Source organism: Manis javanica, chromosome 2, assembly GCF_040802235.1.
Source record: "Manis javanica isolate MJ-LG chromosome 2, MJ_LKY, whole genome shotgun sequence".
Lineage (NCBI taxonomy): Eukaryota > Metazoa > Chordata > Mammalia > Pholidota > Manidae > Manis > Manis javanica.
The window spans coordinates 6,136,994-6,151,920 of NC_133157.1; the positions used below are offsets into that span (position 1 = coordinate 6,136,994).

The 14,927-nt window shown below is 55.3% G+C and overlaps 1 protein-coding gene across 2 annotated transcripts in view; it reads right to left on the minus strand.

Annotated features, from left to right (window-relative positions):
• Positions 1 to 14,927, minus strand: part of PRRX2 (paired related homeobox 2) — a 42,139-nt gene that overhangs the window by 15,136 nt on the left and 12,076 nt on the right. The window contains exon 1 of one of the 2 annotated variants that reach the window (XM_073223093.1): positions 1,942 to 2,107. The exons of the other annotated variant lie outside the window; for it this stretch is intronic. Within the exon in view, the coding sequence (XP_073079194.1) occupies positions 1,942 to 2,092 (151 nt within the window). The 5' untranslated portion in view covers positions 2,093 to 2,107. Of the gene's footprint in view, positions 1 to 1,941; positions 2,108 to 14,927 lie in introns of those variants that run through there. 2 annotated transcript variants of the gene reach the window in all.

Genomic DNA, 14,927 nt, shown 5'->3' on the forward strand with positions numbered 1-14,927 from the left:
GGCTTCAAATCTTTGCTTTTGGGTGACCCTGAGTATGTTACGAACTGTCTGTGTTTCCGTTTTCCCATCTAGAAAATGGAGATGATATAGTATCTCCCTGATGAGGTTGTTGTGAGGACTAAATGAGTCAACATATGTAAAGTTCTTAAGACAGTTCCTGGGACATGGTAAGTGCTAAATCAGTCAGCCATTAGTATATTTATCTGGAGTCCGATGGGTCTAAGTTTGAGTCCCAGAGTTGCCATCTATTGGCTGTGCAATCTGTAGCAAGTTACTTAACTTCTCCAAACCTCGCGTCTGCATCTGTCAAGTGAAGACTTTGGCTATTTAGAGGATAAGGGGCAACTGTGTGCCTGGCACAGTGAAGTCTTGCTTCTAAACAGCAACTGTAAGACACCTTTTTCCCAGAGTCAGTGCTCACACACACACACACACAGAGCAGAGGCTTCTCTGATATGCAGAGGAGTATGATGTCCTTCATGGATGCTTCTGGAAAAGCTGGGCTGGATCAGGCAGACAGCCATGCCACACCCACAGTCTGAACTGAACTTGCCTATTTAGTCTCAGCACCCGGCACAGTGCCTGGCACATAGTAGATGTTCAAGAAATGCTGAATGAATAAATAGATGAATGAATGAATGAATAAATGAATGAACGGAATTTGGGTCCGGGTGGGAAGGTAATCCCAATTCTTTGCCTACGCAAACACATGAAGACTTTTGCGCACTATAGATTGGGGTGAAGTGTTCCAAGCTTTCCTACTTTTCCGACTCTTACCTGCAGAAACTTATTTATTTAACTTCGGGGCCAGAGCGTGAGCCAGAGAAATCCCCTCCTAAAAGGGAAGGCTGCAGTTCAGCCTGGCTTTGGTGCTGCTGGAGGTCAGAGGAAGGTGGTGAAGGGGCGTCACGGTTCTCATGGAGGAGAGGGGGAAAGGAGGAGGCCCCTGGGGTGTAGCCAAGTCGGCTGAGCCTGCCAGGCAGGGAAGAGATGGCTGGACCCGAGGGGCAGGCGGCTGGCGGTCCTGACAACCTCCGGCTCCTCCCTTTCTGCTTCCTAAAGGTTAGGAACGAACCGCCTGGTTCCTAGAGCCTCCAAATGAAAGGGACACGATCCTAAGCCTGAAGTTTGGTCTCCGGAGTCCCACTGGGTTGGAAGCCACAGCTCCTCCACCTCCCGGCTCTGTGACCTTGAGCCTGCCCGCTGCTCCTCTCTGGGCTTCGGTTTCCTAAGGAAGTGGCCAGGTTATGGTGCCGACAGGATGGCAGCTATACGACAGGGAGAACGAACCGTGGTGCTGCCCCTGGTACTGCCCCTGGCCAGGGGCTTTGGCCTGCAGGGGCCCGCCCTCTCTCCGGGGTCCTAAGACCCTGGGGCTGAGCAGGCTGCCCTCATGCACCCCGGGAGGATTCTGCTTTCAGTGCTGAAGCTTATGGGGCTGACTCCCCATTCCCCCACTCAGCATCCCAGCTCCCTATTTCCGGGACAAGGAATGCTATAAGGCAGGGAAAATCCACTCTTTCCACATTATCTTCAAAGGTTTTCTAGTGAACACTCTGGCCCGGAAGGACTGCAGACCTAGGGGACGGCCCCAACCCGAAGGCCCTGGGTGGGGTGCCTCTTCTGAAGCCAGACTGGGCTGGCCGCGCCTCCCAGCCCGCCCGGTCCAGTGCCTCCTCTGTTCTCAATGCAGCCTCCACCTAGTGGGAACAAAGTGCCCCTTCCCACCCACCTCCCCAGGGCCCCATTTTCCTACCTCCCCTGCTGGGAGTGGTCCCCTTCAGGGTACTCTCAGGAGCCCCAAGGGGGAGGCCCGCGAGCTCCGGGGGTCCCAGCTCTGTTGCTCACTTTACAGGACCCCAGGGAGGGAAGCAGGTGGCCCGGAAAAGCATAGCACCCCGAGTCTGCGGGGGGTGAGGGGTGGGGGAGCAAGGGGCTGACCTTCGGCCGGCACTGGGGGCCATCGTGTGATTGCCGCAGATTCGGTGGGACTGGCCTCAATGAAATCCTTGTATTTATCCCGGTGGGGGAAAGCCCCCTTCCGAATCCATGCGTTTAAAAGCCGCCAACCCCTACATTCCCTTCGCCCCATTTCCTGCCCCCCTCCCCCATTCTGGCATTTCTCAGTATGGCCCAAACTCCTCATCTTAGGGGAAGCTCTGACTCAGAACTTTAAAAAGTCTTACACAGAAACTTAAGAAAACAAACTTGGGAGGGGGGCGGGCATAGTCCCTGGCCCTTGGAGCGGGTCGGGAGAGGGACTGGCTTCCCAGAGGCCCGTCCTCCCCTCCCGCGGCTGAGGCCGCCGGGCTCGGGGACCCCGCCCGGGAAGCTCGGCGTCCCGGGGCGCACGGCCGCCCTCCCCGGGGCGGGGTGCTGCTGGCGCTCGGCGGGCGGCTGGGGGGCGGGGTGGCTCCTCCGCACGCGCGGGCCCGGGGTCGGCCCCGAAACCCAGGGGGCGCCCGGCCCGGCGCGCCAGCCGCCGCCGCCCCGCCCGGCCATGTGCGCGCCAGCCCGTGCGTGCGAGCGCGCCGCGCCGGTGGCGGCCAGAGCGGCGCCGCGGCACATCTGGTTCCAGGCGAGCCCCTGGCGCCTGCCTCGCCGCAGACCCGCGGCCCAGACACACAGACGTTAATAGATCGGCGCGCCCAGCCCCGCGCGGCCCGCGCCCGCCGCCGCCCCGCCGCCCAGCGTGAGTGCGAGCGGCCGCCGCGCGGGAGGGTGGGCGCGGCGCCCCCTCCCCTCCCCTTCCTGCCGCCGGTCGCCCCCCAGCCCAGATACTCTCTCCCCGCCCCGCCCCGCCCCGCGGGCTCCGCTGGGGCCCGCGCTGGAGCTGGGACGCCCTTTTCCATCCCGGGAAACCAAGTTCACGGAAATCCAACCCCATTAGTAAGAGGGACGGTCCCGCTCGCCCAGCGCGTGCCGCGGGCCAAGGGCGCGTCTCCGCGCGCAATAACCCTGAGACAGCGACAGTGCTACCATCGCTCACCCCCGTTCCACGGGCGGGGAAACTGAGCCTGGGGAGGTCGTTCGCGAGGAGGCAACAGAGCGCGCATTCAGCTGGGCTGCTGGGCTACAGCCCGCAGGCAGATCCGCTCGGGCTGCGCCCCCGCCTCAACTCCTAACACCCACCCGGAACCCAACTGTTACCCAAAGTTGGCAGCAACGGTGCCTTCATCTGGGCCGCCCCTGCCCCCTCCCTTTCTCAGGAAACCTCTTCCCAGCTGCACCCGGATCCTTATCGGAGGTCCTCCTGACCCAAGCACGTGGGGGCACTGAGGCTTGGAAGGGACCCTCCAGAATCTGGGTGGCTTTTCTTTGGCGCGGTTCCAAGCCAACTGCCTATTCAGACTTGCGCCCCATACCAAACCCCGACCTGCAGGGTCCACGCCAGGCCCAGTCCTGCTCCTGAAACACTGCTTTAGAGGCTCCTTTTATTACAGGGTGTACGATGCGCTTTGCCTTTGAAAGGGCACCCTGCTCTCTAGGAGCCGCCCCCATGGATCTCAGTCTGTGGGGCTGAAGTGGCTGGGTGAGTGGAGGTGGGTTTTGGCTTCTCCCTTTCTCTGTTTTACTCATTCATTCATTCATTCTTTCACTCATACTGTAGTCTTTAGCCACCAAGAGCTAAGCACGTGTGCTTGCAAATTGCAAGTCATTTGTTGGCTCCAAGTTAAATTTTAGCATTCCCCCTCTTTAGAGGAGACTTTATAAGGAAATGGGCCCCCATCAAAGTGCCACACTCACCCTTAAACTGGGAGAAGAGCACATTTCTGAGCTGCTTACACTAGGGAGAAGGAGTTCTGTTTGGTACATTACCATTAATACCCTCCAAATACACTTGGGAGTCTTGTTAACTTGGGCCATGAGAAATTCTGGGTTTTAGAACAAAACCACACTTTCAAAGATGAGTGTTCGGCCTGAAGGTCTGTGATGGCCTTGTAATAAGCTCTGTAATGGCCTTGGTGAATGTGCTCAGGCATCAGAAATCAACAAGAGTCTTTTTCACTTTGTGGCCAAGTCCCAGGTTAAAGGTTCCAGGCTGGTTAGGCTCCTCCCCACCCCCCCAAGGAGGTCAGGTATGGGTATAGAGCAGCTGGTGCAGGAAGGGGACACTTCAGGGCACTGGGGCTCCTAACCCTGCTCCCAGCTCTCAGGCCACACCTGGTAAGACTGGCCCCTTCCCCTGGGGGTGGACGCCAAGCTACGGGCCACAACTAACCAACTGGCTCAGGGCATAAAAACCAAACCACCCTAGCAAGCTGGTCAGGTGGAGTGGGGAGCAAGTGACAGTGAATTTGGAGGGAAACCAATTCTACAAGGCATCTGCCCCTCAGGCGTCCTGTCTTTCCACAGAGGTAGTTTCTCCTGGTACCAGAGAAAGCTTGAGGCAATTTCTGGTCACAGAACTTGGTGCCCTTGCCTTCCCTTCCACCCAGTGGCCTCCCCTCACTTCCCCTTAGCCAGAAACCCCTGGAGGGGAACTGATTGCAGGTTCCCTGTCCATACTCCAGGGCAGGGGGTGGGGGAGGGAGTCCTAGAACTTCCAGGCCCTGGAACTTCATGAGGCCTAGACCTCTCTGAGTGGCCTGTAGCACACCCCACTTCGTTATGGTGAGCCCCTTCATCTTGAGGCTGCAGACGGGATGGGGCGTGGGCGCTGTTGAGGGGAGGGGCACTGAACTTCCCATGCCAGAGGCCTGGCCCAGCCACAGGGCCTTTGCTTGACCACCAGGGCCATGTGCAGATACTATACTAGTTATGATTCTGAAAGGGGCTGCCCTCCACAGAGCCCCCTGTGTGCTAGGCACTTTATACACATGACTTCACAGAATCCTCACACCTGCAACTCTAGAAAGCAGATGCCATCATCAACCCATCACACAAATGAGGAAACAGGGTCTGATAGGACTAGTAACTTCCCTAAGGTCACACATCCTATTAGTGGAAGAACTGGGACCCCAGCACCAAGCTCCTAACCTTTCTCCACTCTGCCTTCCAGTGGGACATGCTCACTGTGCCTGCTGAGTGTGGGTGAGTGGGCGCTCACCTCCTCCCCAGGCAGCAGGCAGTTCAGAGTCAGAGTTGAAAGGGGCTCTAGAGGCCGCTCAGACGAGGCTAACCCATGGTGTCCTCCGCCTGGTAGTAGCTGTGTGGAACACAGTTAAGGAGGATTCTGAGGAGCCCTGGTCGGTCAGCTTTGTTTGCCATCGGCTCAGGAAGGGGGTCCTGACAAGGAGGTGAACACTTGCCAGTCCTGAGCCTGAGCCTGGTTACAACATCCTTGTTCTTCAGATGCAGAAGACAGAGCCCAGAGAAGAGGCAGGCCTTGCTCAAGGGCACAAGGAGAGTCGTGGACAAAGCCAGAGAGGGGACCCGGGCTTTACTCCCACCTGGGGCTCCGTCCATCTCAAGGGTCACAGCCACCACCTCACCGCCCCTCAGCCCCAACACTCATTTGGGGAGTTCCACAGAGGTCAGAGAAGTACATTTGAAGAAAGCTGTGTTCAGGTCTGCCTTTTTAGGGAAATAAATGAGCAGCAATTTCGGCATGGCCAGGAGGCAAGCCCTTGCCCAGGGCCTCACTGGTGGCAGGGAAAAATGATCCAACCTCCTTTGACATATTTTAAATAGGGACAATAGTCCACCTGCTGCACAGAAACACTACACTGGTACGTAGCGTTGACAGGTAAGTTCTGCCCTAAGAGAGCAATTATCTTTATGACTACCTATCATGAGTAAAACATTTTTACAAAATTAAATTATAAACAACCTAATTTTAAAACTGTGCCAAAGACCTTAACAGCTACCTCACCAAAGAAGAAATACAGATGGCAAATTAGCATAGGAAAAAATAGTCCACATCATATGCTATTTGGGGAATGCAAATTCAAACAACGGGACACCCCTACACACCAATTAGAATGGCTGAAGTCCGGAATCATGACACCACCAAACGCTGGGGAGAATGTGGAGCAACAGGAACTCTCACTCATTGCTGAGGGGAATGCAAAATGGCACAGCCACCCTGGAAGAGAGCTCAGAGGTTTCTTACAAAACGAAACCTACTCTTACCGTACCATCCAGCAACTGCACTTGGTATTTACCCAAAGGAGTTGAGAACTTACGCTCATACAAAAGGCTGCATATGAATGTTTATGGCAGCTTTACTCACAATTGCCAAAACTTGGAAGCAACTGAGATGTCCTTCAGGAAGTGAATAGTTAAACAGTGGTACATCCAGACAGTGGAATGTTAGGCAACAATAAAAAGAAATATAGGAACTATAAAGCCATGAAAGGACACGAAAGAACTTTAAATGCATGCTCCTAAGTGAAAGAAGCCCATCTGAAAGGGCTGCACAGTGCCTGATGCCAACTCTGTGACATTCTGGAAAAGACGAAACTATGCAGACAGTAAAAAGAACAGTGGCTGCCAGGGGCTGGGGGTTGGGGGAGGGATGACTGGGAAGAGTACGGAGGATTTTTAGGGCGGTGAGACTATTCTGTGTGCTACTAGAACGGGAGATATTGGTCATTATATATTTGTCCAAACCCTAAGGGCTTTGGATGACAATGATGTGTCAATTTAGGTTCATGGACGGTCACAAACGTACCATTGGGGTGCAGGGTTTTGGTAGTGGGGGAGGCGTATGTGTCTGAGAGGCAGGGCTATATGGGAATGCTCTGCACTTCCTGCTCAGTTTTCCTGTGGACCTGAAACTTCTCTAAAAAATAGAGTCTATGTAAAAGGAAGGAAAGAAAGAAAAAAATTAAATTGCAGCCTGTGATGGGCTGGTAAATGTTGAACAACCAGTTCTCTGGGAGGAGGGGCCCTTAATTGATAATGTTTGCCAATTTCTGGGGTATCAATACTTCTCCTGGGGCCAATTTCTAGCTACGATGTGACGTCAGCGAGGCACAATGGAGATGAGAGGCCCAGAGCACCCCTGTATGTAATATTGCCCCCTCTAGATGCCATAGACACAATTAACCCCAAGAACATAAAGAACACTGAAATGTAGTAAAATGACTAGAAAGAGGTGAGTTTTGAGTATATACTGCCTTTGTTTTCAATATCATTTGTGTAATTGTAAGCTTATATCATTTAACTTTTGATAGCATCTGTGACAGCCAGCTTCCAAAATTCTGAAAACTTAACCCTTGGCTTTCATGAGCCAGTAGGAGCTGGTGTTCGTACACACAGAAATTTCTGGCCTGTGTGAGGGAGGTGGTCTTAATTTTGCCTATTTCCTCCCATCCTTATGCACGTGGGTACAGGCTTACTTTGTCAGAGCTGGCATCATGGTGCACAGCCCATTTTGGGTCTGGAAACCAGGCACTGAAGCAACGGTGACAACTGTGTCTGTCCCAGAACCAGCAGCCCCCAGAACTGCTGCCCTTGGGAGGGCGGCCAAGCCCCCAGGTCTGCTCACCTTGTCATCAGGGTGCACATCCTTCCCAACAACCTGAGGCAGTGTTTGCATCTGACATCACCTGCTCTGAGCACTGGGGGCCTTTCCAAAGTGAGTTGTTACTCTCAAAAGTGTGACCAGAGGGTTGGTAAGTCCTGCCAGAAAAACCCCAGGTCCACAGGTTTCACACCAACTATTAGGAAATGGTTGATGTGCCTCCCCCCACAAAACAAAAACAAAAAGCAGAGACCCCAGGGGCAGCGGAGGACAAGCTGAGTCACGTGGAGGGTTGGAGGCAGCAGGGTGAGACTGGAGTCCTCAGCCCTAGCTGCTCAGCACAATGGCTGGTGGGGGTGGAGGGGGGGATGGTAGGTGAAGCTTTACAAAATAAGATGCCAAGCCCCACTCACCCCTCCACCCTCAGAAGTCTGACTCAACAGGCTTGGGATGGGGCCTGGCCATCAGCATTCACTGTGTGCTTGCCAGGTAAAGCTGTTGTGCAGCCAGGGTTGAGAATCAAGCCCCACCATGGCGGCCTCAGGTCACTTACCCAAAATGAGCCTCAGTTTCTTCATCTGCAAAGTGCACAGATCTGCCTACAGGGTTTTCACAGGCAGATCCCCAGGGAACTAAGCAGAGCTCCAGGTGCAATGTGGCAGGCCAGGAAATAATGATGGATTTTGTGAACAGGTGGAGCAATTCCTGTGAGTCGGGCACTGAGCTAAATGCACCACCTGGGAGAGAAGCGCTACCACGTATTCCCCTTCTACAGATGGTGAATGAGGACTTGCCCAAAGTCATCTAGCTAGGTGGTGGCAGAGTCAGGAATCAGGCCAAAGGAGGCAGGCTCATGACTCAGGACAGGAGGCTTGGGAAGCGCAGGGAAGAGCTGGGGAATGGGGGAGGTGGGAGAGCTTGAGAGAGGAGAGATTTGGAGAGGAGATGGGAGTGTGTGAAGGGGCACAGGGGTGTCTTCCTGTGCCTCCGGCCTCTTGGAAACCGACAACATGGAACATTCCTGGCCTCATACATTCTTCACCTCCTTCTTGTGAGGTCCTCATTACCCATAATTTCTGGGGAGTCTCAGCAGAGAAGGCACTTCCTGTTCCAATGTATGAATGAGGAGGGAGTATGCTAGGCCTAAAGCCATGCAGGCAGGAAGGGGATGACTGCAGCCTGAACTGATAAACAATGGGCTTCTACTGATCCTACAAAACCCCACTTGAAAAGCCCTCTCCTGATGCCCAGAACCCCTTGTGCACATGTCTGCTGCAGCCACCTCACATGAGCTTCTAGGCTTGGTGCCTTGTCTCCAGCCCTGCTAGGGAGGTGTAACTGCAAAGTAGACAGAGCGACAGAAATATGGACCCAAGAGAGCACTCCTGGTCTTTCTCTTTCAGAGTAAAATCACCTTGCCCTGACATCAGTGGCGCTCCTCGGAGAACATGTGAGATTGGGATGCTCTGGCATGTGTTTAGTGAGGAGGGTGCAGAGAGAGAGAGAGGCAGAGACTGAGATGGGCAGCTTGTGGGCAGTGCCCACGCCATGGAGCCTGGGTCACGTCATGGAACCCTTCCCAGTCCTTGAAGCCCTTTCTCATCCACTCTCCGTGACGCTGCAAAGGGGATGCTGTTGTTAACTCGCTTTACAAAAGGGGAAACAGACTTGGAGAGTTGATGTGGCCTGCCCAAGCCTGCCCAGCTGGGATCTGGGCCAGAGTCTGTCCATCTGCCCTTATCTCCTGGCCTATGCTACCTCCCTGCCCCACAAGTCTCAGGTGGGTATACGAGGGGTGCCCATCCCTACTGGCTCATTGTAATGATTCCATGCGCTCAGGCACAGTGACAGGACGGGGCTGGGAATCAGGCTGCTGGTTCCATGGCCTTACTGAGTTTCGCCCTCTGTGCCTCAGCATCCCCATCAGTACAGCACATCACTCACAGACTGTGGGGAGGAGACTGATGGGATGGCGCCTGGATGTGGGCAAGACACGGGCCTCACAAGCGTCACTGTGGCTGACAAGCACGGGCTGGGCCCTCCGTCACCTCACCTGTGGAGGACGGGGGAGGCTGTGCCGGCCAGGCCCCCTGCCCTGCCAAGCCCCAGGGCCCAGCTTTGCCCCTTCCCTTCTAGGAAGTAAGGGGCCTGCCAGATGCAGTCCACATCTCACAGGATCCCAGGACTGACAGCAAGGTGCCGTCCCCCCCACCCCAAGGTTCCTTCTCCCTGCCCCCTGCCACTCCCCACTTCAGGGGCAGCCCTGCAAGGGCTGTCCCTCAGCCAGCACCAACCAGATACAGAGAAGAGCTGCTGCAGGCTAGGCGCATTTGCTAATTTACCCCTAACTGGGGCCTGGCCCTCACCTGGGTGCCTCTGATTTCATTAGCATTCTGCACTGGCCCCCACCAGACCCTCTGAGGCACCCCAGGTAAAAAAAAAAAAACAGGACTTTTTTCAGAGAGTAGGGGAGGGGTCCCTGGTGGAGGGGGGAGGGGGGATAGCTGGTGAGGCTTCTGAGGAGCAGGGACCTCTTTCTCAGTGAGCAGGCCTGGCCCGTGTTGGGACGAGGAGCTATCTCGGGTGCCCACCCGCACCTGCGTGGCCCCGCCAGGGAGCGTCTCCTCAGTGCCTCGCTCTCTGCACCCTAGTCCTGAGCAAGACCCAGAGAAGAGCCCCCACACCAAACCAGAGTGTAGAGGCCTGCCTGCGTCCTCCTGCTCCCCTGCCCCTCCAGGCCTCCCACCAGCCACACTCTGTCGCTTCCTGTCTTTGCACATGCTGTTTCCTCTCGCTGGAATATTTTTCCCACCTTGTCATGAAGCCCAATCCAGTCTTCCTGTCTCACCTTAGGCACAACTTCCCATAGGAACACTCCCCTCACCACCCCAGAAAGGCTTCGGGGCCTGTCTGCCTCCTCCAGCCACTTCACCATCACTGATTAAAGTCTCTTGGACTGTGCTGGCCTGTCCGTTGGCCTCCAGGGTTGTCTGTGTGGCTAGCGGCTACTGGCACAAGGTAGGTGCTCAGGAAACACTGGATTAATGGATGAAAGAGTGAATGAATGGCTCACAGCCCAGCTCTGATTAGCTTTTAGGTCCACAATACCTAAGGCCCAGGAGCTTTTCAAAGACCCAGAGAAAATGGGAGACCTGAGATACAGTTTATCTATTGGTTCCAAAATAAAATGCAGAAGGGTGATTAATGAACAGTTAATGAAATGCTGACCGCACATGATGTGTCAGCCAGACAACCAAATCTACCACTCTCTTGGCTGTAGATACAGTGTATGTGTTATTGAGACTCTGATGTAATGGGAGGGGGATGCTGCTACCGGAAGGGGGTTGTAGGCCAGTAAGACCCCATCCAGCCCAGCTCCCCAGGCCAGGGCAGCAACGGCTGTGGTTTCCTGCCACCAGCCCTTGGCCCAAGTCAGACCCTGCAGGAGCTGGGCTGACCACAGGGCCAGGTGGGCATGCTCAAACCGGGAAGAGGAAATGCAGGCCTGTTAGAATGGGGCAAGGATGGTCCCAGTGCCAACTGCCCAGTCCACCTGGGTGGATGTTAGTTGCTTTGAGGGTCATGGTTGAGACAGATGCCCTAGAGTCCCAACAACACCCACAAGCTGGGTGTCCTTGCAGAAGTTACTTGACCTCTCTGAGCCTTGACTACCTCATGTGTACAGTGGGCATAAATAAAGGTCTGTCCATGAGAATTAGGTGAGATAACACACATGAAGCATGTAAAGACGTAAAGTAGGCCCTGGTACTGTTCAGGGACATCTTCCTTAAAATGTGAGTTCTGTTTTGTCTAGGAGCAGCCCTTTGGAGAACAGCCTCCCTCCCTTCCTGGTCCAAGGGGTTCTGGTGAATCCCTGTCCCACAGGGGACAGCCCTTGGCCAATCAGCATGCAGCTCCTCTACAGCCACTGTGATTGGTTCAAAAATGGGCAGGGCCCCATCCTGAGACTGGGGGAGAGACACTGGCTGCTCCACAGTTGAAGTCCTGGATCAAGCAGTGCCTGAAGTCCCACCCTGGATTTTTCAGTCATGCACATCGTTATTTTAGTTTTGCTTAGAATACTTGGGGCTGGTTTTCTATCTGTTGTAGATGACAGTTCTGACTAGCACACTGCTGGCCCACCTATACCTAGACACCTTTGGCAGACCTAGAGTCTAGCCCCAACTAGGGGAACCCTCCACCCACAAGCCTGCAGAAAGCACAGCAACAGAGGGACTTGTGGATCCGCCTTTGGAATCATCACTGCTCCCAGGTCCTCCTCGGCCACATGGGCTGGCCCTGGGTCCCTCTAGCATCTAATTTGGGATGTGGATCTTTACAGCCTGTTCAGAGGGGCTCCCATTAGCCACAGCATTGTGCTGTGGGGAGGGCAGGGATGGAGGCTCTGGGGTCTCATCCCACTTGTGCCAGGTGCTGGCTGTGCAGCCTTGGGGTGGTGACTCCTGTCTCTGAGCCCCAGAGTCCCTGTGCTTCTCAACTTGGCAGAATTTACCAGCACTGCAATGTCATTTACCAGCACCTCTCTGTGTCATTATCAGTTCATTGCTGGAGTTACTGGGCGCTCCTAAAGGCTGATGGGTGGGTGTCTGCCCAGCACCAGCACATAGTAGGAGCTCAAGAAATATATGTTGAGTGGAGGAGCCTCTATTTCTCTCCAGGAAAATGGAAATTTTGATAGCCTCTTGTCAAGATGAGAGGGAGATGTGAGCCTAGGCCACACTGGGGGCTTCCCTGGGCATCAGCCATTGTGGGGGCCTCTTCAGGAGGATGATTTGTTACTGTTACGAATGGGGTCCCGGCAGGGGCTCCCTGTGGACGGTGACGTGCCCAAAGAAGTGACATCAGTGGTGGCATGTCAGGCGCTGGCACAGCCCGGGGTGGAGGGGAAAGACAGGAATGGTTTGAGCTCTCCACAGTGGAGCTGGAAGCTGGAGCCCTCCCACGAGCTGCTCCAGTCCCTGCTCTGGTGGCCCAGACTTTTGTTTGTTGGCTGTACCCAAGGCTGGGGAGCCCAGAAGATACCGCAGTGGTCCCCCAGGAGAGACACAGCCCCTGCAAAGAAAAGAAAGGGGTGGAGGCACTGCCTGCACTCCCTCCCCTCCATCTGCCCTGAACTTGCCAACAGACAATGGGAATAAACAAGCCCAACTCACACTGCCCCACCCCAGGGTGGGCCAGGGGCAGAGGGAGGGTATGGCATTAATATGGAGCTAGTTTGGCTTAGAACAGCTCTCTCCCCAGTGCTGGGGAGATGAGGAACCCTGGGGACCGGCAGCTGCCAGGGGTGTGGCTGGGTCCTCTGCCCACCCTCCCTCGGCTGTTAATAGCAACAGCAGCAATAATAAGAGCAACAGCTGCGGCAGCCGGCCGGGTGCCAATACCACGTGAGTGCTTCCTGTCTCTGCATCTCCAAAGCCCACTTGCCATTATCCCCACTTTGCAGATCGAGGAACTGAGGCTCAGAAGGGGAAGCCCTTGCCCCAGGGGGCCAGCTGGGATCTGTCTGACTCGCTGGCCCCACTCTGGACGTCCTCTCCCTGGGGTCCCTCAGCCACATGAGGAGGCCACCTGGCTCCAGCCCCTGGCTATCAACTGCCAGAAGCTGCTGCCCTCCCCACAGGACCACGTCTGCTCCTCAGGGACCTGCCTGTACCGTGGGCAAGTGGAGAGACAAAAATGCATGGCGTCAAGGGCAGCCCTGAGGTTCTGTGGGGGCTCTGAGCTGGCCCCTGGCTGCCGAGGGGATGCACCCCACCTCTGGCCCCTTTGGAATGGTGCTAACTGGGCTTTCCTCCCTCCTCCCTGACTGGGGCTCCATCCCGTGCTGTCTGCCCTGTCCAAAGACCCACTATTCACTTACAGCTCCATCTGGTTCTGGTTTTGGGGGGTGCAGAGAGTGGCAGGCTTAGGGAGAAGCTAAGAGACGGCACCCGATGGAGATAAACCTCATGCATTCGCTTCTTTTTTTGGCACCCAAGTTCTGTGCGCCTCCTGTCATCCACCTCCACAAGCCCCAGGGCTGCTTGATCATCATGGAACCGCTTCTGATGGCCACTTGGACATCAGGGGCCGGGGCAGAGGAAGGAGATGGCATGGAGATCAGCTTTCCCGCGGATGCAAACACATGGCTAAACAAGCTTGGCCAGAGCCCAACCATCAGCCGAGCGTGTGTGTGTGCCTGTGTCCCTGTGTGCATGCATGTGCACGCTCGACATGCGGTGAGAACCCGTCGGTAATCCCTGAGGGAGCATATCTGAATATCCCGGCCTTCTCCCCCAAGCCATCTTATCCACAGACCTTCTAGAAGTTGCAATTAATCTCTAGTTTGAATTTTTAGCCTCAAATGCCACATTATAAAAATAGTTGTGTTATGTTTTATAGACAGTAGTTGTCATGAAATTATACATGGTTACAATTCTGGCCATAGAAAATAAAGCAAGATGCTCACTGCCACGGGAGCCATGGTCAGTCCCAGCCAGGCTGGAGCTGCAACAGATCAATACTGTCCTTCCAGACAGGGGACCCCAGGCCACCAGGCAGGGCTGGGCAGGGGCAGAGGGTCTGGTCCTGTGCGTCTGCAGGGGGACATCCAGGGATGGATACCTATCTCCTTTTCAGAAAGGCTAGTGAGGTGCCAGCAAAGGCCACTGGGGCCAGTTCCTGGGACCCAGAGTTGTCTCCGATCTCAGTGCCTCTTCTTGTGGGGCCTCGGGGAACTTCCCCCTCCGTGGATTTTCCGTCTGTGACGGGGGCTCGACAGTCCTCAGCTGTACACCTGGCTCCTTCTCCCAAGGGTCAAGGAGAGTGAAAGAGAAAACAAGCACTGACTGGAGGCCAGGTGAGGGAAGAGCTGAGCCCCAACCTGCCTGATTGCATCAGCTCCTCCGAACAATCCAAGCCCCAGGTACTATATGTGCCCATTTTGCAGATGAGGAACTTGAGGCTCAGAGAAATGGCGCACTTGCCCAGGATCGCCCAGTAAGTGGGTACGAGATTGGAGCCAGGATCTCACCGCCAAGCGAGGCCCCCACTGGAACTCTCTGGGGTTGGCTCTTCATTTTATGCCTGTGCTGCCACTGAGCTGCCTGGGGAGCAAGGGGGGCTGTCCTGGTCCCAGGATCCTGGCCTGCCCTCCTGGGTCGGCGAGCAGCTCTGGTTTCCATCCAGCATGACCGCATCTCTTACCCGGCCCTTCCTAAACAAGCCTGGAGAGGCTGGGTGAGGTCAGAGTGAGCACAGCCTGGGCGCTCTGAGCCAGCGGGGGTTGGGGAACACACTGAAGACAAGGGCCTAAGGCCTGGCACCCCCGTGTCCTCAATACATAGCCATCTTTCTGAGCCTCAGCCTCCACATCTGGGAAATGGGGCCAAAGACTGCCCACCTCCTAGAGTATCTGGAAAGAATTAATGAGATGACCCACAAGGACGGCTTAGCACATAGTAGGTGCACAGTTAATGGTCCTGACTGTTGAGTCTTGTTGATGATGAAGATGGGC